The sequence below is a fragment of the Rhinichthys klamathensis genome, unplaced genomic scaffold, assembly GCF_029890125.1.
Source record: "Rhinichthys klamathensis goyatoka isolate OS25496 unplaced genomic scaffold, OSU_Roscu_1.1 h1tg000088l_1, whole genome shotgun sequence".
Lineage (NCBI taxonomy): Eukaryota > Metazoa > Chordata > Actinopteri > Cypriniformes > Leuciscidae > Rhinichthys > Rhinichthys klamathensis.
The window spans coordinates 45,097-68,500 of NW_026606628.1; the positions used below are offsets into that span (position 1 = coordinate 45,097).

At 40.9% G+C, this 23,404-nt stretch overlaps 1 protein-coding gene across 2 annotated transcripts in view; it reads left to right on the forward strand.

Moving 5' to 3' along the window:
* Positions 1-23,404, forward strand: part of nrp2b (neuropilin 2b) — a 90,153-nt gene that overhangs the window by 16,545 nt on the left and 50,204 nt on the right. For both annotated transcript variants that reach the window (XM_056251663.1, XM_056251662.1), the window contains exons 3-6: positions 6,666-6,847; positions 18,950-19,177; positions 22,620-22,775; positions 22,908-23,077. In XM_056251663.1, coding sequence (XP_056107638.1) covers positions 6,666-6,847; positions 18,950-19,177; positions 22,620-22,775; positions 22,908-23,077 — 736 coding nt within the window. The remainder of the gene's footprint in view (positions 1-6,665; positions 6,848-18,949; positions 19,178-22,619; positions 22,776-22,907; positions 23,078-23,404) is intronic.

Genomic DNA, 23,404 nt, shown 5'->3' on the forward strand with positions numbered 1-23,404 from the left:
TCATCCCAGGTATTTTATTAATTCAGTCGAGTGATAACATCCCTGAGGCTTCAAGACTATATATATATATATATATATATATATATATATATTAGCTTCACTCTTACTACAGCGAGGTGAGCCAAGGCCTTTGGTGACGTCTCTATATTGTCTTCTGTGATGAAGGAGATCCGAACTGATGATCGCTCGAGAGCATTTTTAGACCTCTCAACTCCAGGCACATGCAGAGCAGTGATCACAGACCCCGGGACACCCCACCGTCTCCAGCTGGGGAACGGAGACAGCTGCCTTTGTTCCTGTAGTAACCTCACGGGGGACAGTAGTGATTCTACAGTATGCTAGCCCTGTGTGAACGCACTAGCCTCTTAATTGCTCGTGACTGACGCGAACGTCTATGAAAGGAACAATTTTACACCGCAGCTTCCCCCTCGGTCTCTCCACGTGGGTCTTTTTCCATGATAGATTTGACAAATGGACGCGTCTAACCTCACAGCTAGATTTCCTCTCGAGTGAGACCAACAGTAGCGGATGATATCATCACTCCGTGCGGCTCCCCAGGGGTCCTTCTGATCAATGCCCGTTTTCCGCTTGTAATGAAGAATCGATGGATGGTGTGAAGCCGGACAGGACTCAAGGGGGTCACACAGGTCTCCCACACATATCACATCATTCTCAGAGTACAGGCATATCTGTTATGACCATTACAGGCTTTGCTAGGCTTACAGGCCAGAAGGTCATAGATACAGTATGAGAGGGTTAGATTGGTGTGTTTATGCTTGCATTGTACAATATTCCATTAGAACTGTGAGTATAACGGAATATTCTGTAGCCATCGTCCCAGATTTCTCTCTGACATTTCAGATTGCAGCACTTCTGTTTCTTCCTTCATACCTTTCCTGGTTTTATGACCAAACAAATTGTAGATGAGCACGGTCTGGGAATGCTCTCGGACAAGCAGTTAATATTTTAGAGGCACTTTCAGCATTTTAATTCTTCCACTGGGTGAGATTGAGGTTTTTAGACAAAGCCTGTGATTATTCACTTTCAATCAAACGGGAGAGACTTCCTTTCGCTTGGAGTGAATCTTAATTGATTCATCTAGTAAGTAACAAAAAAGTCAGAGATATTAAAAAAAATTTGGTACAAAGGTAATAAATGTTATATTTTATTCTATAGTTGTGGGTTTAGAAAAGGTTGCTGGCCTGTAGATGTCCAGTATCTGTGTAAGTGTAATACTGTATGTCCAGAATATGGTTTTTGATGAAAAGCTATTGGATAAAAATCCAGATAAAATCCAGCGACGCACTGTTTAATCTAACAAGACAATTATTTAAAACATGCTCAAGCCGAACATTTATGGTTTTCCAACTCATCAAGTCCCAGCTTTTGCTATCAACACGGTACCAAACATTACTCATATTTAATGTAGTTTGGGTCTTATTTCAACCTTTCGTAGTTTTTTTATGATTTTAAAGGATGATGATACATCACACAACCTGTCCATGTTGGCATTTGTTTAATTATACTAGCTTCTACCAAGTCACAAATGAACTTATACAAGCAAAATACCATAGAGTTAGATTGGACCCACATCTTTTGAAATCAGCAACAAAATATTTTCTTGTCTTTTGTAAAAGTTTGTTTCATTTTATTATTTATATAGCTAGGGATATATATATACATATCAATTTAAAACAGTGTATGAAAAACAATTCCAGGGTGCAAATTTTGCATCATATAGGTGGGGTATGTGGGATTTCCATTAATGCCTCCAAACTGAATTGAAAAAATAATGACAAAAGAACTTTTAAACATTCATCCTATCTTCTGCTGTCAGTTGAGCCAACGTCCGACCCATTTGATCCACTCAAAAAAGAAAAAGGTGCAAAAATTACCTTCACTTTTACTAAAAACTCGATATTTGAGACTCATTTACAGTATGTTGCTGTCAACCACAAAATAGTCTAATTTTACATTGTGTCAGCAGAACTGTGCCTGGATCTGCAGGGGACGTCTGATGCTTGATAAGTAATTTCAAGGACCAGGTTGCTCCAAAGCGCTGGAATAATCTACCTCTACATCTTAGACTGGATCCTTCTTTAGGTTATTTTAAATGAATCCTGAAATTACATTACTTGAATTAACGTTTGGTTCAGTAGGCTAATTGGCAAGAGGCTCTTAACAGATGTTGTTAGTCATTGTTTGTCTGAAAGTACATTTTATTTGTGTAATTTTATTGTGTGATTGCACAGCACATTGGTCAACATTACGTTGTTTTAATTGTGCTTTATAAAAAATCAAATAAAAAGATTGTGCTGATGTGAAAAAGTACTGGCTCATAGATACAACACGTGAAAGGCAATTTGCATGCGTCTCTGATGGTGGAGGAGGGGTACATCTGCACATACTTACTCTGCTGTGGTCAAGTCAAACACATTATTTAGAGAGCACACACACATACACAGGCTCAGGGTGCCAAAGCCTGTGTTTACCCTAGTTTGCTGGTGCAAAGTAAGAGTGAAAACAAGGCAGATCAAAAGAAAAACAAGTGGAAAAGTGGCCAACAGAGAAAACTGAATCAGTCTTTGACACACAAAAATGTGGTGTTTACGTAGTATGAACACATTTTTCGGGTCGGTCAACAATGGCAGCATTCTCACCCCAAACAGATTCACCATAGTAACAAGATTCAGGAATAAGATCCATGAAAATCGTATTACCCTCGCATCCACTGCAAATACAAGCCAGTGTTTGTGTTGTTGTTTGCCGCCCATGTGATTGCAATGGTCCCACACAGCATGTGTCCTCAGTGTTAGGTGAATGTTGTTTTTGTAAGAGGGTTTGTGTCGTAATTAATTGGTGACTGTGATGAATCAGAAAAAAGTGAGAGTAACTTTAAAGGAATAGTTCACCCAAAAATGAAAATTCTGTCAGTATTTACTCACCCTCATGTTGTTCCAACCCCGTAAGATCTTCGTTCATCTTCGGAACACGAATTAAGATATTTTTGATGAAATCTGAGAGCTGGATCACTCCTCCATACTAGTCCATAGGCTTCTTCAGAGATTGAAACTTGCCGGCCTCGAAAAGTTATTAAAGACATTGTTAAAATAGTCCAAGTGACTACAGTGGCTCAATCTAAAGTATATCATGCGACGAGAATACTTTTTGTGCGCAAAAACAAACATAAATAACGACTTTATTTCAACTATTCATTTCCTTCTCTTTGGGCCTCTAGTCAGTTAACGTAGTGTGATTCCGTAGAGCTACGTCACACGTAGGCTCACTATTGGCCGACGCTGGTCATGTGGGTGATGCGTGTGACGTACAACAACAGAAGCGTACGCTGTTACACTAGTGAACTGACTCGAGGCCCACAGAGAAGGAAATGAATAGTTGATATAAAGTCGTTATCTTTGTGTTTTCTTGCGCACAAAAGGTGTTCTCGTCATTTGATAAACTTAAGATTGAGCCACTGTAGTCACTTGGACTATTTTAACAATGTCTTTAATAACTTTTCGAGTCCGGCAAGTTCAATCCCTGAAGAAGCCTATGGACTAGTATGGAGGAGTGATCCAGCTCTCAGATTTCATCAAAAATATCTTAATTCGTGTTCCGAAGATGAACGAAGGTCTTACGGGGTTGGAACAACATGAGGGTGAGTAAATTCTGACAGAATTTTCATTTTTGGGTGAACTATCCCTTTAACTCTGTACTAATTTGAAATGAAAAGCATCTGAAAGTTCACTAAAAAAGAACAGAATACTGTTTGTGTGGTTGTGTTTTATGTGTCAAGACGTTTATTTGGCGGTGCTGGTGTGTGTTTGAGGCAGGTTAAAGACAGCTGCTGGCATCTGTCAGATGGTTACTTTGTACTTTCATCTCTCTCTCGCTGTCATGTTTTCATCCTTTATCACAGAGTGTCCTGTCATTTTGAGGAAAGAGACAGAAGTGCGAGTTGAGGTGGGACATGTTATCAGAGGCACTGAGGAGGGTTGTGCAAATGTTTGATTGGAGAGTGTTTGGTGCCTTCAGCTCCTGAGATATCCTCCTTTATTCTTACGGATTCTGTGAACCCCACAACCTTTCAAATAGAAGACAAACAGACAGGGTTGAAGGAATTAAGATGTTAGTACACTCGAGACAAACTTTGAAAGCCGAAAGTTGGAAAGTTTAAAGAAGTTTAAGTCTTTAAGTTTGAATGTTTTACAGGCTTTATATGTAAATAATGGATCAGGATGGAAGAACACTTGATTTTCTAGAATGCAGTGCAACCTATTGAATTCAGTCAGTTCCACTTTTGTTTAATTCCAAATCCAATTCCAGTTCAGCTTCCTGTAAATTTTGGCCAGTTTAATTCGAATTACAGTATAATTATAGCTACGTGAAATTATAGCTACATATCAATGTGAAAGTTTGGGGTCAGTAAGAAATTTCAAAAGAAATTGATACTTCTTGTTCATGGATGCATTAAATTGATCAAAAGAGACAGCTAATTATTTTTTAAAAATGCGGTTCTTTTGAATGTTCTTTTATTAAAGGAACACTCCGACTTTTTTTTGCGTCTCAGGTGCTGCGGTTATCACTCCGCCCAAGTAGCAGTGCTTCGCCTTCAGAGAATATAGTTCCCAATATTTATACGGTTAAAAGATGTCTGTGTCTCATATGACCTTGTTATTTGTACACTCTGTGACTATACAAATCACAACATGTAAATAGGAAAATGTTTGCGTTATTTTGTCTCTTTTTGGGATTAGTATGCTAGCTGTAGCCATTTACATCCAGTCTTTGTGCTAAGCTAGGCTAGCGGTGGGTGTGTCAAACAGAGTTACAGCACGCACAGAGATGAAAATGGTATTTATGGACTTATCTAACTCTGGGGGATACAGTGAATAAGCTAAAGTCCCAAAAAGTCGGAGTGTTCCTTTAAAAAAAAAAAAAATCCTGGGAAAAAATGTTAAGCAGCAGAGCAGTTTTTAACATTGATAATAAGAAATGTTTCTTGAGCAGCAAATCAAGCATATCAGAATGATTTCTGAAGGATTATGATGCTGAAAATTCAGCTTTACCATCACAGGAATAAATTACGTTCTTAAATAAAAATGGTTCAAAACCATTCAAATGGTTGTACTATATTAGTGTTTTACAATATTTTTATCAAATAAATGCTGCCTTGGTGAGCATAAGAGACTTCTTTCAAAAGCATGTAAAAAATGTACTGACACCAAACTTTTTAATGGTAGTGTAAATAAACCCATAAAAAACAAGCACTCAACAAGCAAACAGGGGTGTCTACATCTTTTTTTTTTTGACAATATTACTGTAGTCAATAACCTGTTTGTCTATTTTTATGTCATTTTAGGAATTTTAGCATGCAGAAACCTGTGAGACTTGAGTAGGTACATCAATAAATCATAACTGAGAACTCCATTAAGCCCCCCAAACTATGACAGAGCAATGCATTTGTCCTCTAGGAATACACCACACTGAATAAATATGTCAGAGGCGTGAAAGCATAGTTTCTCCAACTCGAGGCTCATTGATTTCTCTGTCTGTGCACTTGTCTCTTGAGTTGGATCAGTGTTTTAGACAATGACTCTCCAGCGCTGAAGGGTACAGATGTTCGGGGGGTCCACAGGCTTGCTGAATTGGTGGTTAAATGAGGCGCAGCATGCTGTGTGGAGTCACGCTCTTCTGCTAGTACAGCTACATAAACCTCAGCCTATTAACACTGTGCTAAGTAGCAACGCATTTTACTCTCGCTGCCTGCCAGCTGGACCCAGAATCCCTTCTGTCTGTTATATTATTTTAAAAAGAAACTCTTTGATTCACCTTTCAAAAGAGAGCAGATAATACACCTTCTCTTTTGCTGAAAAGCTTTTCAGAGAAAGAATGTATTTAGTGGGCAGAAAGTATAATATGTGAATAATTGACATAGTTTCATATAGTTAATTGAGATCAATCACCTTTTAACTACAATCCCATTGTAATTTTCTCTTCCAAGGCTGTTGGTGTTTCGAGAGTTAATAGTGGGACAAAACAAAGAAAGACCAAACTCATTATGTAGAGCCGTCGGACCTTTAACACACATTGTGTTGTGTCTTCTCCATCTGTTGTGTTTACAGTAATGCGAAGATCTGGGAACACCTTTCTTTAAGGGACTGTTATTATGGACTGCTCTCAAATTGGGAATGCATTAAATATTGCGACCAATATTAGTGATGTTTTATTTATCGGTATCAGTATCGATATTTTATGCCCATTACATCTATTTTTCTATTTAGATTGCTGTCACTTAAAGCTAATATTTAAAAACACTTCCAATTTACAAAAACTGACAAATGCAATCTTTTGCAAATCTCAAAGTACATTTTGCATACTGTACGTTATAATGGTGTGATGCATACGTTCACTTGTAGCAGTTAAAATGACTGATTTAAATTTTTTGTGTTTTTTATTTTTTTTTATCTGGACAAAATAGTATCCATTTTTAATATCGGCCATTTATCAGTGATCAGCCATAACATGGATATAATTATCGTATAAGCCAGTGTTTCTAGCGCACAACGCTAGAAATGACACAACTTGTATAAACTTTCGTTTTGATGGTTAACCATGCATTCGACCTCTTGAATAAACGTCTTTGTGTTCGGTTTTCTCCATAGGTATGACTTCATTGAGATCCGCGATGGGAACTCAGACAGCGCGGATCTGTTGGGGAGACACTGCAGCAACATCGCACCCCCTGCGATCATCTCCTCAGGCCCCGTTCTGCACATCAAATTCGTCTCAGACTACGCCCACCAGGGGGCAGGGTTTTCGCTGCGCTATGAAATCTATAAGACAGGTAAGCGCGTGTTACCCAGCAGGATGTAGTTCATCATAAATATTGCGTTGTGTCAAAGCCTCGCCTGCTGTTTACGCATCTCTCCTGTGTGCTTTAAGCAGGGGTTTTCTGTTTTAGCGCTTGTACTAACACAGCGTTTACAGCGTGGGGTGAGTTCATGTGGGTCCATTGAGCCTGTAAAGGAAGCAGGATTTCTGTGTCAATGTAACTGTCTCTCTTAACACGTATCACAAATTCTCCCTTTCACACAGGAAACATGTACCTCACCTCTTCCTTTATCTACCCACCACTTCTTGCTGCATGGGCTGCAATGTGTCAAATCCCACCTGCCTGAGAAGTGTTGATTGGCTTTTGTCAATCGGAGGGAAGAGTCCCTATTGGTCAGTGTGGTGTCATTGACAGCCCACCAGTTTTATTACTTGGTGGAAAGGTGTAGATTTATTTTTGTAAACTGGAGGGAAAGGCTCTGATTGGAGAGTTTTGAATCCGGAAGAAAGGATTACTATTTATGACAAGTTCCAAATGGCTTTTATGGATTGGAGGGAAAGGCTGTGATGGGTTATTGGTTAATGCAGTAGTTTACTATAATCTCCTTTCCTCTGGAATGATTTTATCGCCGGAGGTCACTAACCCTGTTTATCACCGGCAGGGTTATGCACCATTCAGAATTGAATTTAGAATGCCTTTCCAGTTCCTGAATTGGAATTTGAATGGATGTTGCAAACAGGATGCAGAATTTGAATGTGAATGTAAGGAAGTTAAATTTAAAAGAATTGAAATAACAAAAGAAAAACTAATAAAGATTTATCTAGACAAACTTTAAATGGTTCTATAACAGTATCGTTTGAATAAAAAGAGAAAAAAAGACACCTTGAAGGTTTTCAGGCCTGATAGATAGTTAGATAGGTTTGTAGGTAGATGGATGGATGGATGGAAAATTCAAAACTGTATATTACATTTTTAAAATTCTCTAAGAAATTGTGTCCTTTACATGTTTCATCATATTTAATAAATACGATTTTAAACTAGGGTGAAGGTACACTTCATTTCCCAGAATGCATTAACTGTGATGATTTTTTTCATTCAAATTCCAATTCAACCTCCTGTGGGGTGTGGCCAATTCCAATTCCCATTCATGAATTAAAAGTAGGCCAGTTCTTCAATTCTAAATTTTGCACAACTGTGGTCACTAGTAGGTGTTCCCACTGCTGGATACCTTGATGTTATTAATGGTCTGCGCAATTGGCCATAACTTAACATAGCCCTATTGTCATTATTACTTATCAAAATAAAATAATAAAATAATGCTGCTAAAAATCAAAAACAGCCAAATTTTTTAAACCTTTTTGCAGGGAAATCACTTTGGGTTTTGCTACTGTATGTGTGAACGCCCTCTGAGCCACCGGATTTACTGTAGTTGACCCCTGGTGCCTTCTGACACGGTACGATTTCTCTCTCCTTCACGGAGCCTGGTCAACATGCACCGGCACAAATTCAGATCAAGGCGGCTGCTGGCGGGCAAAATAAACAGCGCGGAGACATCCCTTGTTCCTTTTTCAACCTTCTGAAAGCATTCCGAGAATGCCTCTTTAATTGACTCCTGATCTACCCTCCCCTGAGGCTGGGTGGGTGTGGGGGGCAGCTGGGGTTACTAACACAACATGTGTGATGGTCTCTCCATAGCTCACCACAGTAGTGTACTGGGATATTCATGCGGAACAGCTGTCATGAAGCTGGAGGAAGACATTGGTCGGAAATTACCAGTTAGTAGTGTGCAGTTGGAGGGTCCAGGCCTGGGTTGGAGTGACAGTTGCTTCTGAGGGGCTGAAAACACAAAATCACATCCTTAATAAGATCCACCAGGCAGATGACAAGCTAAACTCGCTCATTAGTGTGGACACCCGACGCTGACAGATATCAGTGAGCGCTTTATCGCGAACAGAGGCCCCACACCTCCCGCTTTACGGAGGAAGTGATGACACGATCCGTTGAGTGTGATCTGATAGTGTGAGAGCTCCATAGCAACCTGGCTAACACAGCGCAGAGGTATGAACAAAGACAGTGATGAACGCTATAACAACGGCAGGTCGCAGGTTTTTTTAATCATAAACAAGCAAAAATGATGAGACCCGTTGGCGTGTGGAAGCTCGCAGTTGCCATGGCATTAACAAGATCTCATTATACTCAGAAGATGCGTGTGAAAATGTGTGGGAGTGTGTGTGTGTGAATGTGTGCGTGTTCAAAAACAAAGACAAAGAGATTTTTTTGGACTGAATTTGAACAATTAAGTGTGTTTGTATATATCTCAATGACTTGACGATTCCCATAGACACCTTTATTTGTCATTAAGACAATTTGAGGAGTAGTGCTCGTAGAGACATCCGATGTGTCTAAAATTGCATTACTGTCTGAGTAGGTACTACATTTGAATTTGAACTTACTTCACAACCGTTAAAAAAGTACATTCTATATAGTATGAATGAAATTTGGACGTACTACAAACGTCATGTTATTACTGTCACGTGACCTGCCAGCGTCAGTTGCATCGCTTCACTTCCCTTCATAAATCCTCTCCCGTAGCCTCATGGGATAGTAAAGTGTTCATCAAATGAGCACTTCAGAATCTCGGCAAAAGTAGTAGGTCATCCGGGTTCTTTTCGCATACTGTTTTTCGAATTCAAGGGCTGCATCCGAAATCGCATACTCTCTTGAGTAGGTACTTATTTTGAATAAGTAATTACTTCACAACCACTAAAAAAGTGCGTTTTGTATAGTATGAATGTGTGTAGTATGAATATAATCTGGACGTACTACATCCGCCATGTTGTCATTATCATGTGACCTACCAGCGTCAGTAACGTCAATTCACTGGCATTCAGAAATCCTCTCCAGTGGCCTCATGGGATAGTAAAGTGTCCATCAAATGCACACTTCAGAATCTCACCGGAATTAGTAGGTCATCTGGGTACTTTTTGCTTACTCTTTTATGAGTACTGTGAATTCGGATATACTTATTTTGTCACATACTGTTTTTCGCTTACTAAATAGTCGAGAAGTATGCGATTTATGATGCAGCTTACTGTATGTATTCGGGCATACTACTCTGTTGGCATACTGTTTTTCGCATACTATATAGTAGGAGAAGTATTTGATTTTGGATGCAGCGATAATGACTTTAAATCAGACTCGTTATTTTCTGATCCTGTTATCCACCATTATATATATATATGTGTGTGTGTGTGTGTGTGTGTGGTGGACAACATGATCAAAAAAGAAACATTTAGTAAAAGAGAGAGGGAAACATGAAGGAAAATTCAACAAAACAGAAGCAATTGGAACGCATCCCAGAATCCCAGAGTGTAAGTGTTGTTTATTTATATTGGTGAATGTACTGGACGTGTCCTGGCGTGGCCAGGGCAGTTTTCTCTAGCAGTGATAGGGATCTTGGGTAAATACGCAGCCTGGAGGTGTGTCTGTGGTGCGCTGCACAGCCTGCTGGGAAGAAACACTGCATCAATTCTCCACCTCCTGCTGCACACAGGAAATCAGTATCTTGTCGCCCTTGAGCCGCACAAAAGCTACCTGTGCCACTACGCTCTGGGATTTCAGCCCCTGCCCTTGAGAGCAAAATGATGTGTTATTTCTTCAGCTATCTGGAGCTTCGGTCTGGAATCCAATCTTGCTGAATTAACAGTAGGGATGGGTCAGGGGAAAACACCCCAAACCAGACACTTGTTTTCAAATGGTCAGCATCAGCCATCTTTATTATGTTGTTAAGTTGTTGCATTCAGAGTGTTAGAAAGCCCAGTGACCTTACATACTGACTTAGATCTGAACCTTGTTCATAATAACCTCTTAGTTTACTCAACCATACCCTTAACCACATGATTCTGTTGCCACAGTTACAATCTAAAAACTCTCAGCCAATCATCTCTTCATCAGTGGACTTCCAGAATAGCGAATTACAGCTCACAGTACAACTGCCCTATAGCTATAGTGATGCTCGCCTAGTAGTGACTGCATCCCTTCTACTGTCAGAATTAAGAGGCTAATGGATGGAGATACTGCCCTAGAGATGATTTGATGCCCTGGAACGCTCACCAATCAGATCACAGCAATGAAACGTTTTATTTTGTTGTGATGCAGAAAAAAGAACTTCTTGAAATATCAATCTGTCAGATAAATAAGATATGCTGGAACCACTAAGGAGACCAGTGAAATCAAAAAGTGCAGTGCAGGATTTGTGTTTAACTTAAATGGATAGTCATTATACCCCTCATGCCATTCCATGTGCTTTTATGCTGTTAATGGAACACAAAAGTGGAGATTTTATGCTCCACTTTTCCATACAATGGGCAAAATGGCAAAAGTAATCCATAAGATGTGTGCACTATAATTCAAGTTTTCTGAAGCCGTATGGTAGATTTGTGAGGAACACACCAAAATATAAGATTACATTTTATAATAAAAGTTATTAAAAAATATATATGCTGTCATGTATATGTTTGTATAAAAGATTTTTTTTTTTTTTTGGTAGGAATAATAAGATATGTTTCTTGAGCAGCAAACCAGCATATTAGAATGATTTCTGGAGGATCATGTGACACTGAAGACCAGAATAAAGATGCTAAAAATTCTGATTTGCATCGCAGGAATAAGTTACATTTTAAAATATAATCAAATAGAAAATGTTTATTTAAATTACAATATTTCACAATATTACCGTTTTACTGTATTTTTTTTATCAAATTCATTCCCAAACCTTTAAACGGTAGTGTATATTCGCTGTTAAACTACCATTTTACTATAAAAGACTTGCACAAGACATACACTCACCGGCCACTTTATTAGGTACACCTGTCCAACTGCTCGTTAACACTTAATTTCTAAGCAGCCAATCACATGGCGGCAACTCAGTGCATTTAGGCATGTAGACATGGTCAAGACAATCTCCTGCAGTTCAAACCGAGCATCAGTATGGGGAAGAAAGTTGATTTGAGTGACTTTGAATGTGGCATGATTGTTGGTGCCAGAAGGGCTGGTCTGAGTATTTCAGAAACTGCTAATCTACTGGGATTTTCACGCACAACCATCTCTAGGGTTTACAGAGAATGGTCCGAAAAAGAAAAAACATCCAGTGAGCGGAAGTTCTGTGGGCGGAAATGCCTTGTTGATGCCAGAGGTCAGAGGAGAATGGCCAGACTGGTTCGAGCTGATAGAAGGGCAACAGTGACTGAAATAACCACTCGTTACAACCGAGGTATGCAGCAAAGCATTTGTGAAGCCACAACACGCACAACCTTGAGGCGGATGGGCTACAACAGCAGAAGACTCCACCGGGTACCACTCATCTCCACTACAAATAGGAAAAAGAGGCTACAATTTGCAAGAGCTCACCAAAATTGAACAGTTGAAGACTGGAAAAATGTTGCCTGGTCTGATGAGTCTCGATTTCTGTTGAGACATTCAGATGTTAGAGTCAGAATATGGCGTACACAGAATGAGAACATGGAACCATCATGCCTTGTTACCACTGTGCAGGCTGGTGGTGGTGGTGTAATAGTGTGGGGGATGTTTTCCTGGCACACTTTAGGCCCCTTAGTGCCAATTGGGCATCGTTTAAATGCCACGGCCTACCTGAGCATTGTTTCTGACCATGTCCATCCCTTTATGGCCACCATGTACCCATCCTCTGATGGCTACTTCCAGCATGTCACAAAGCTCTAATCATTTCAAATTGGTTTCTTGAACATGACAATGAGTTCACTGTACTAAAATGGCCTCCACAGTCACCAGATCTCAACCCAATAGAGCATCTTTGGGATGTGGTGGAACGGGAGATTCGCATCATGGATGTGCAGCCGACAAATCTGCGGCAACTGTGTGATGCCATCATGTCAATATGGACCAAACTCCCTGAGGAATGCTTCCAGCACCTTGTTGAATCTATGCCACGAAGAATTGAGGCAGTTCTGAAGGCAAAAGGGGGTCCAACCCGTTACTAGCATGGGGTACCTAATAAAGTGGCCGGTGAGTGTATATGGATTATTTTATGGGGTTTTTTTCCTGGTTATTTGCCCAACATCGGCATATTCCTCATGTATGTGTTTGGCATTACAGCGTAGATGAAAATCATGCCAGCACACCTCACACACACTACTGTAATCTCTCTTACACACAGACATACCCCATTCACTCATCCATGACAAACGTTCCTATTCTACCCAGTAACGCTCCTTAATAACAGCCCCCTCATTTCCCTCCGGCCACAGACAGACCCAGCCACGCACGCCAATCCCGGCGCTGAGCCTCCAACGCACTGCCCAGACGCGACTTTCCCCTACTGGATGAGGGGTGGGGGAGAGTTTCCCCATCCTTCTGCAGGCGGGCTGACTGTTTTTACCATGCTCAAAAACATGAATTAATGAGAGCCAACAAAAAGGCTGATGGCGTCGGGGTCACTCATGCATACTGCAGCCCAGTACAGTAGAGGCTCAGCTGGGGTCTGGCATACTGTCTGAGGTGGCGTGAGTATGAGGGGTCAGTGCGTGACTGGCAGGGTCTCATACGCTCTGATATACTCATGCACACACACACACACACACACACACACACACACACACACACACACACACACACACACACACACACACACACACACACACACACACACACACACACACACACACACACACACACAGACACACAGACACACACACACACACACACACACACAGCCTATCTGAGAAACAAGCTGTAGAAAAGCTTAATGCCACCGTTGCAGTCTGACAGCACATCTGACCCAGTAATGGAGCAAACGTGCCAGACTGGATGCTTTCACGCAACGGTATTTATGTAGTATTAGAGTGTCACGGAGCGGAAGGAAACAAAATGCAATGGTAAAAGGAAAATTGACAAATGGAATATTTTCTTTAAATCTAAAAAAAAAAAAATATATATATATATATATATATATATATATATATAGAAACTCTTCACATTTAATAGATCTTAATGTACATAATTTTCATTTAGGAGAAACATATGAGACAAAATTGATAGTTAAATGAAAATTTCCCAATCCATCAAAGAACAACCTTTGTGGAAATAAATCTGGTTTCTGATTTGCATTGTATCATACTTTATGTCTGTGGTGAGAAAACTCATGGTAATCACCATAAAGGCTTCAGAGTAGACTCATTGGTGAAACAAAAAAATGGTGTTGCCTTTTTGTTATTTAGGTTTGTTTGAGCATTAGAGTGGATTATTAGGCTGCCAGCGTGGACAGGGATAAGACTGCTGGATCAGTCACTGTCATTGTGTCAAGATGTGCTGGGTATTGTTGTAGAGCTGCGTTTCACCCACACAAACATACTGTTGTAATGAGTTATTTATATCACTGATCACTGCAGATGGGAGAAACAATGAGGAAAGAGAGCTTGTGCTGAAGAGAAATAACATTCAACTCCTGATGTGTGCAAGCAGGTGCTAGTGGAAATGCATGGCCATTTTGCAGAGGATGTGAATCTGACAGATACATACGCCCGCACACACACACGTAGGCCTTGAACAGATGTAGTGTGCTGTATTAGTGCAGAAGGGTGTAACATTAACCCTGGCCTGCTGTCTCTCTGGGACCTGTCTCTCTCTCTCAGCTGCTAGGGTGCCAGACAGGCCCTGATTTCCTGTGTGCTGCCCACACTGAGCGCTGGGTGCATGAGCATTGGTCATTCTACACCCTGTTTAAGGGGGGCTTCAGGCATCCTCGTCTATCATCTTAACCTCCCTAAAACTCTAGCCTGTTTACGCCTCAGAAGAAATAACAAAAAAGGGGAATAGTATACACATTGACCTTTATGCATTTGGCAGATGCTTTCATCCAAAGCAACTTATAGTATTGTATCCAAGGTATATACAATTTTACCCCATGACCTTGTTGGCGACATGATCAACTTTTTGAGCTAATGCACTTAATAAAATAGTCACATTGTGGGAAGCTGGAATTATGAAAAATAAATGTTTATGTGGTATTGGGGTGTCAGGGAGAAAACTGAATGCAGTGGAATTTTTTTTTAAAAAATTCACACTTAATTCATTAACTAATTTGAATAAGTAAATAATTATGAAAATTAATAAAAATAAATGAAACTTAAATAATTGTAATATCTCAATTTTGTGTTCTAGTAAGCAGTTTTTTAGAACAATATTCTCAAATACGAGAAATCACTTTTTATCACTAAAATTTTTATTTTAGTTTTACTCTGAGGTGGCTTCAATCAATCCCTCTGTGATCGCCTATATAAGGAATATATAGGCTATATATATCCACACCACATTTGCTTTTTGGTTATTAAATGTACACTATATAACTGTTGGCGCTCTAGCCATGAATAAACAAAACTGCATGCGTCTTGTGGAACATTGTGAAGAACTGGATCTACTTCTCTCTGTTTATGTCTATGACGAGTCATGCGGGCTACTGGGCTATTCCGCAGTGGTTGGCGTCCCTGGTGATCTAAAATTGTCTGAATATAAACACTTATTATAGGCCTTGCGTAGTGGTTTAGAATAAGACAAAAACACGGTTTGGATGATGTACTCATCACTAAATGTTACTGGGGCAAATTTTGGGAGGAAACTCACAACCTTTTGGCCTAAAAATATGTACCTATAAACTGCAGCATCCTACTGTCTCTGTATAGACTCCATGAGAGCATCTTTGTGAGTGAGCATGTTTGTGAGTCACAAGGACAGGTCCAAATCCGTCCACATGGGGTCACTGACCTGTCATTAAGGCCTCAGACATTATACTGCTGTCTCTGGCTCTAGTACTTTAAATAGCTCTCTGTTAATTTTGCAACAGAACTGAAGGAAGATATGTGTGTAGGTGATTTGAGGTTATGTGAAACACAGTTGTCACTCCCAGCCTGTGCAGTTGGGCTTCGACTCACGCAGCTGCTCTGCAAGCGCAGAAATAGTTAAAGCGTTTCAGTTATTGAGGAGTTCAGTGTCACAGATCACTGAACGTTTGTTCTCTGATCCGCTGATGTTTTGCCCCCACAGCTCCTGTCAACAGATCTCTTTTAAGTTCTCTCTTAAGGTCTGCACTAGGATTTTTTAAATAATACAAGTGGCACTTCATGTGCCTCAGAGAACCTTTGAGATTACAGGAAGGATATCATGGGGTTCAATGTGCTTGACTGCATGTGTGTGTCGAGGTGTGTGCATTAGCATGAGCTCTGTGACTCTGCATCCCTCTGAAGAGGTGACATTACACGTTAACATGCTGTGCATCGTGTCAAAGGCTGGTGTGTAGGACGTGTGTCACTGCTGAAGGTGAAGCATGACTGTGCATGTGTTAGCATACAAGAAGCACTGCTAACTCTTGTGATACAAAGCCAAACACTGGCCAGCACAGGCTTAAACCCAGCATGAAACTATATAGGTTTTACTAAACAGTCTTAAAGGGATAGTTCAACCAGAAATGAAAATACCATCATTTACATATTGTTGCAAACTATGATATTCTTTTTACTGTGAAACACAAAAGGAGATCTTTAGCTGAATGTCCAAGCTGCTCTTTTTCATAAAATTAAATTGTTTGGTGATTCATACTGTAAAGCTCCAAAAAGCTCCCCAGAATTAGCTTGGTATGAAAATCTGTCACAAAAGTTATAGACACAGTAGTGAAATTTTGCAGGGAAGAACGGTCCATTGTTAACAGTGTAGCGATGCATAAAGCTCAGCTCATACATAAGTAACATTCAAATATGGCAGCTTTCTATCTGTACGTTCACACCGCCGCCGGCGAGAGCGGCAAAATTCGCTCTCGCCGCCCTGCCAGCGACGCCGTGGAAAGATTCGTGGACGCTCTGATGCTCTGACCATAGACTGTAAAAAATAGGCTCTGACGTAGATCGAATGTTTGGTCTTTTTAAAAACTTTATTTAAAGGGGCCGTAAAGCAAACAAGCATGTCGATCGTTATTTTTGCAGAAAATTGATCGATGGAAAGAACTTAACAATTATAGTGAAATGTTTGCTAACGAAATAAACCAATTAAAAGCCATTTGTGTGGTGTGGCTTTTGTGTTCATGGTTAAGTGCTATTCTAATTTGCATTCCCGCTGAAAAACAAGTGTTCTAGCGCGAAAATCTTGCCTATAAATAGTGTTGCGCGCCTTCTTATCAAATTCAAATGATCAACCTCTCCTCTATTTTGCTTGGGAACTAATGTGGTCGGAACCAAAGTTACTTGACTGCGTTCTCTGGAATCCTCTTAAACGGAGCACTTCTGCATTCCGATTGGTTGCTGCCGAACCGCGTCATAGCTCATTACCATAAAGTTGAGCTGATTTCAACTTCTCCTCGCCGCCGTCCAAGACGCGCCGCGCCGCCCTCGCCGGAGCCATAGACAGTAAAAGAAATGGACAGAGCCATCTCATTGGAACTCAGTTGAGACAGTTGAAGCCCATTTTAGCGATTTTTGAGCACTTCCGTTCCTGACGCGCAGACTCAAACCGACTCAAACTAAGCTTGATGACGTGAGCAACCTGTCTGACAGACGTTAATCTTCTAGTAGCTGTGCCAAGAGGAATCTGAATCATTCCCTTCCGAAACTTGCAGAGCCGGAGATCGTGAGTATTAGCTGTCCATGAGCTCGCAGCAGGAGCAGCTTTACAACTCTCTATGGGCTTCTCCCTTGACTTTATGCCTCGACGTCCCCCCGATTGCGCGCGAGTTTCTACTTCTGTCTATACGGTAATTTCTGTACAGCGCGACAGAGAGTCGAGTGGTTATGACGCAATCGTTAGCCTATTTTTACTAAATCTGTTTCTACGGGGCCATAACGTAACATAGAAGGTAATGGAGCCTTTTATACATTGTCGTGTTTCTTTAGAAATAAATAATGGACAAATGGAGTCTTTAAACGCCTCAGATGTAAAGTTATTCGCTGTCAAAGTGACGCCAAAATGAATGGGAGTCAATGGAAATGCTAACGCAAGTGAAGTTCTGCTACAAGATGGCGGCACCCGGCCGACTTCAACTTCCGGTCGATGGATTACCCCCTAGGCCGGAGCTCGCCGCCGGCTCTCATTGAAAATGAATGACTTCCGGCCACTTTGACGCTCTCGCCGGCGGCGGTGTGAACGCACAGTATGTCAATGCCGTGAATCAGCTTGACCAACTGAAACCCGTTGCAAATTCTGTGAGGGAAATAATTTTGCCCTCATGCGGAATTCCCCTTGAAATGACAAAAAAGTTGGTGAACAACAGCAAATATGACCGCATCTTAATTCTGATGAACAAAGTTTGGATTGCTGAATAAAAACATATCTAAACAAAACAAAAATGTAGCTAGCTTTAACATATGATCACAGTACATTAATATATATAACTAAGTCGAAAATATAGTAATGGTCTAAATGTTATAAAATATGCTATGGTGGGGAGTGGGGACTCAAATCTGTGAACCTTTATAAGTCTGTTTATTACAAGAACCATCCAAATTAATTGATTCACTAGAATAAATCAGACTTTGAGAGAATGATAAAGTGTTTACTTATACAGCACAGGCACAACGTTAAACTGAGATTCATATCATACTGTACAACATCGTGTCCTAAGATGACCCCTTAACATGCTCTATGCTGCCCTGAGTGCAACCACGTTACTACTGTACGTGTCGGTTTCACTGAAATCCCTCCTTTATTAGATGCAAACGTGCAGTATGAGAAACACTGAGCGCTATCTCCGACTGTAGCGGTAAATGAATATTGACAGCAGCTGCAGGGATGGGAAATCATTCTAATTTAGCACTTTTGCAGATGAAGGATTTTTCTGTACAGATTTAAAGCTCCGCTTTGATGAATGTTCCCGTTTTCGTTCACATCAATATGTTTTTCTCAGAGAGCTTACCGAGTGTGTCTCTTTCCCTGTCTGAGATTGACACAAGAAAGCAAGTAATGTGCTTCTGCTGCCCTTCCAGAACAACTCCACTCTCTGACATTTCGGTCAATACAAAACCATCATGTCTCACACATACACGTAACAGTGTGTTTCAGCTGCTGTCTTCATGTATTTTCTGATTTCTCTTCCCCCAGGCTCCGACTGTTCCCGAAACTTCACCAGTCCGTCAGGTGTGATCGAGTCGCCCGGCTTCCCTGACAAATACCCCCACAATCTAGAGTGCACCTTCATCATCATCGTCCCTCCTCACATGGACGTCACCCTCACCTTCCTGACCTTCGACCTGGAGAACGACCCCTTGCAGGGCTCGGAGGGCGAGTGCAAGTACGACTGGCTGGAGGTGTGGGACGGCCTTCCGCAGGGTGAGTCTAGATGTTGTAATCCCGAAGAATTCTGTTTGGATTTACAGTCGGGGTTTGGATTAGACCGCGGTTTTCCAAAGTCCAGACCACCCGTGACTTTAAGAGGATTGCATTTCCCATTTCCCATTTCCCTCTGACCTCATTGTCTGCTTTGAGATCATTATGTTGCGTGTCTGCCGTGCATAATTTGGTCACTTAATGATTTCTAATCCACATACCGTTCACTATCACACTATATGGGCCATCTGGTTGGTTTATCCACCAGTCTATACAGCTGTTCGCTCTTTGCCCTGTGACACGCAACACCCGTCCGTTGGCCACTGCGCTAGCAGCTCCGCCGGTATGAAACTCAGGCGCATTGCTGTCATGCTGTTACTGCGGCTGCCGCTGGAGCTATTTTAGTATCGAGCGTTGGCAGATGAAAGCGGAGCCCAGGGCCTTGCTTTGCCTTATCTGCGCCAGGCGGGGCCAAAAAGCCACGGCACCCGTACTCTTCCGCACGGAGGGGTGGAGGAGATGGGGGACGGGGGGTAACAGCAGCCATGGTAACCTTTATCAGGAAAGTGAAAATGGGGCGTGAATAACACTGCAATAGGATTTAATCCTTGTCTGGAACAGAGAGCTGTGGAATACGCTCTTTTCCCCCAGCTGTCTTATTAATGCTTCAGCCCTGAGACCCCCGTACTGCCCCCACCCTCGCCCTTCTGCTTCTGGGTAAAGCTTCATATTGTAGCATTGGACATGCACATATAATCAGACGCACAATAACTATAGACACTAAAACACAACAGTATATTTAAGGTGGTCTATAAACTCTAAGCAGCTTGACCAAGATTATATTCATTGTAATTTGAAAACAAACAAAAAAAGCCAGACATATTATTTAAACTGTAATGTGCTTCTATGCTATTTTGTACTACCTAATCCTTATGCATTACTGTTATGAAAATATGGTGAAAAGTATGTTTAATTGAGCACCATCATCTTCATTTGCCTTATGAAAAATATATACTTTTATAATATAGTCTACTTAATATTATAATATTTCCAGTATGTTTAATATATTTTCGCCATGAAAAGGGAAGCCTATTTTTACATTTAATTGATTTTATTTATAAAAATGTGAAAAATATAGTGAAAAAATGCTTAATTGTTCTTAATCATTGTAATTTTCCTTATATGCACTACTTGTAATTATGATTATGATTTTATGAGATATGCAAATATAGTGGAAAATATGCTTAAATATGCTAAAAGTATGCACATTTTTCCTTGTATGTATGTGTATATATATATATATATATATATATATATATATATATATATATATATATATATATATATATATATATATATATATACACATATACATATATACACTCACCGGCCACTTTATTAGGTACCCCATGCTAGTAACGGGTTGGACCCCCTTTTGCCTTCAGAACTGCCTCAATTCTTCGTGGCATAGATTCAACAAGGTGCTGGAAGCATTCCTCAGGGAGTTTGGTCCATATTGACATGATGGCATCACACAGTTGCCGCAGATTTGTCCGCTGCACATCCATGATGCGAATCTCCCGTTCCACCACATCCCAAAGATGCTCTATTGGGTTGAGATCTGGTGACTGTGGAGGCCATTTTAGTACAGTGAACTCATTGTCATGTTCAAGAAACCAATTTGAAATGATTCGAGCTTTGTGACATGGTGGAAGTAGCCATCAGAGGATGGGTACATGGTGGCCATAAAGGGATGGACATGGTCAGAAACAATGCTCAGGTAGGCCGTGGCATTTAAACGATGCCCAATTGGCACTAAGGGGCCTAAAGTGTGCCAGGAAAACATCCCCCACACCATTACACCACCACCACCAGCCTGCACAGTGGTAACAAGGCATGATGGTTCCATGTTCTCATTCTGTTTACGCCAAATTCTGACTCTAACATCTGAATGTCTCAACAGAAATCGAGACTCATCAGACCAGGCAACATTTTTCCAGTCTTCAACTGTTCAATTTTGGTGAGCTCTTGCAAATTGTAGCCTCTTTTTCCTATTTGTAGTGGAGATGAGTGGTACCCGGTGGAGTCTTCTGCTGTTGTAGCCCATCCGCCTCAAGGTTGTGCGTGTTGTGGCTTCACAAATGCTTTGCTGCATACCTCGGTTGTAACGAGTGGTTATTTCAGTCACTGTTGCCCTTCTATCAGCTCGAACCAGTCTGGCCATTCTCCTCTGACCTCTGGCATCAACAAGGCATTTCCGCCCACAGAACTGCCGCTCACTGGATGTTTTTTCTTTTTCGGACCATTCTCTGTAAACCCTAGAGATGGTTGTGCGTGAAAATCCCAGTAGATTAGCAGTTTCTGAAATACTCAGACCAGCCCTTCTGGCACCAACAATCATGCCACGTTCAAAGTCACTCAAATCAACTTTCCTCCCCATACTGATGCTCGGTTTGAACTGCAGGAGATTGTCTTGACCATGTCTACATGCCTAAATGCACTGAGTTGCCGCCATGTGATTGGCTGCTTAGAAATTAAGTGTTAACGAGCAGTTGGACAGGTGTACCTAATAAAGTGGCCGGTGAGTGTATATGCATACATTTTTACTACTTAATATTATAATATTTTGAATGTGCAATAACACTTTATTTTACAGTATCCTTGTTACATGCGTTGCATGTACTTACCATAGTAATAACAGTAAAGTATGCATAATTACATGCAACTAACCCTCAACCAAATCCTAATCCTACCCTAACCATATAGTACATGTAGTTGCTTAATATTACTCAGTACTTAAATATATAATTACACTGCAACAATGACACCTTAAAATAAAGTGTAACTGAATGTGCTTTTATATTTCTTGCTTTGAAAAAGGAAATCTTTTTTTACATTTTCCTGATTTCATTTACATTTACTTTATTTATTTAGGAAATATGATTTTTAGGGAGACTGTAAGCAACTTTCGACAAGCAAGATTCACATACACAGATGGAGTCCTGATCAAAGTTATGTACAATATCCACCTGATTTGATCATCAACACCATCAAAGGCGAGAGGGAGAGTTATTTCAACCTACCGTTCGAAAGCACTTGCAGTATTAAAGCCCTTTCCTCTCCAAAAGAGAAGAAAATCAATGTACTTGATTGATACTAGGCTATTTCACCCATCCGGGACTCTGTGTGCGTGTGTGTGTGTGTGTCAGGGTGGAGGATGGATTCATTACTGTGAGACAGCAGCCTCTCTACAGCATTACAGCCTGACCAAACTAAATCACATACATCGGCTGACAGATAAATGTCCCAGAATTCAGAGAGGTGCTGTTGTATAGGTTGTAGGCACATATAAATAATACCCAGTCTAGTCTTATGAGTGGCCAGCTGGAGCAAAATGAGACCCATTCACATCCCAGCACTGAGAAACCATTTTTGTGTTTTGCAGTGGGACCTCTGATTGGACGACATTGCGGTACCAAAATCCCCTCTGAAATACAGTCGTCCACTGGTATCCTCTCTCTGTCCTTTCATACGGACATGGCCGTGGCCAAAGATGGATTCTCTGCCCGCTACAACATGACCCTCAAGGAGGTCAATGACAGTATGTGATCTTTTTTGCTTTCGACTTTGAAGAAAGCTTTGAAATTTGAAAACTTGGTTGGCTAGTAATAAAGAAACTATCTACATTGAAGCTGTTTAAGAGGGTGTCTTTATAAAACTCTGTGTTCCTTAGATTTCCATTGCAGTAATGATCTTGGCATGGAGACGGGCAAGATCAGCGATGACCAGATCTCTGCATCGTCCAGCTTCTATGATGGCCGATGGTCTCCAAGACAGGCTCGACTTAACTTCGAAGACAACGCATGGACGCCCAATGAGGACAGCAACAAAGAATACATCCAGGTGAGGTTTCCTCTCTTTCGCTCGCTCATTTGTGTCTTCTGCACATCCACATTAGGGAGAGATGATACACAGGGCAACTTTTTGAGCAATGTTGCTGGGCAATCTTGCCGAGCAATTGTTGCTTGGGCACTTTCCCATTGAAATTGAAATTGAAATAAAATTCTATCTGGATAATTTAGATCGGTCGTGGGCCATGTGTCTCATCTGGTTGCCCGTTGACAGCAACATTGCCCAGCAACATTGCTCAAAAAGTTGCCCTGTGTATCATCACCTTGAGGAACAAGTTCCCGTCGCTCTTTTGCAAACTTATTTACAATCTCGAAAAGG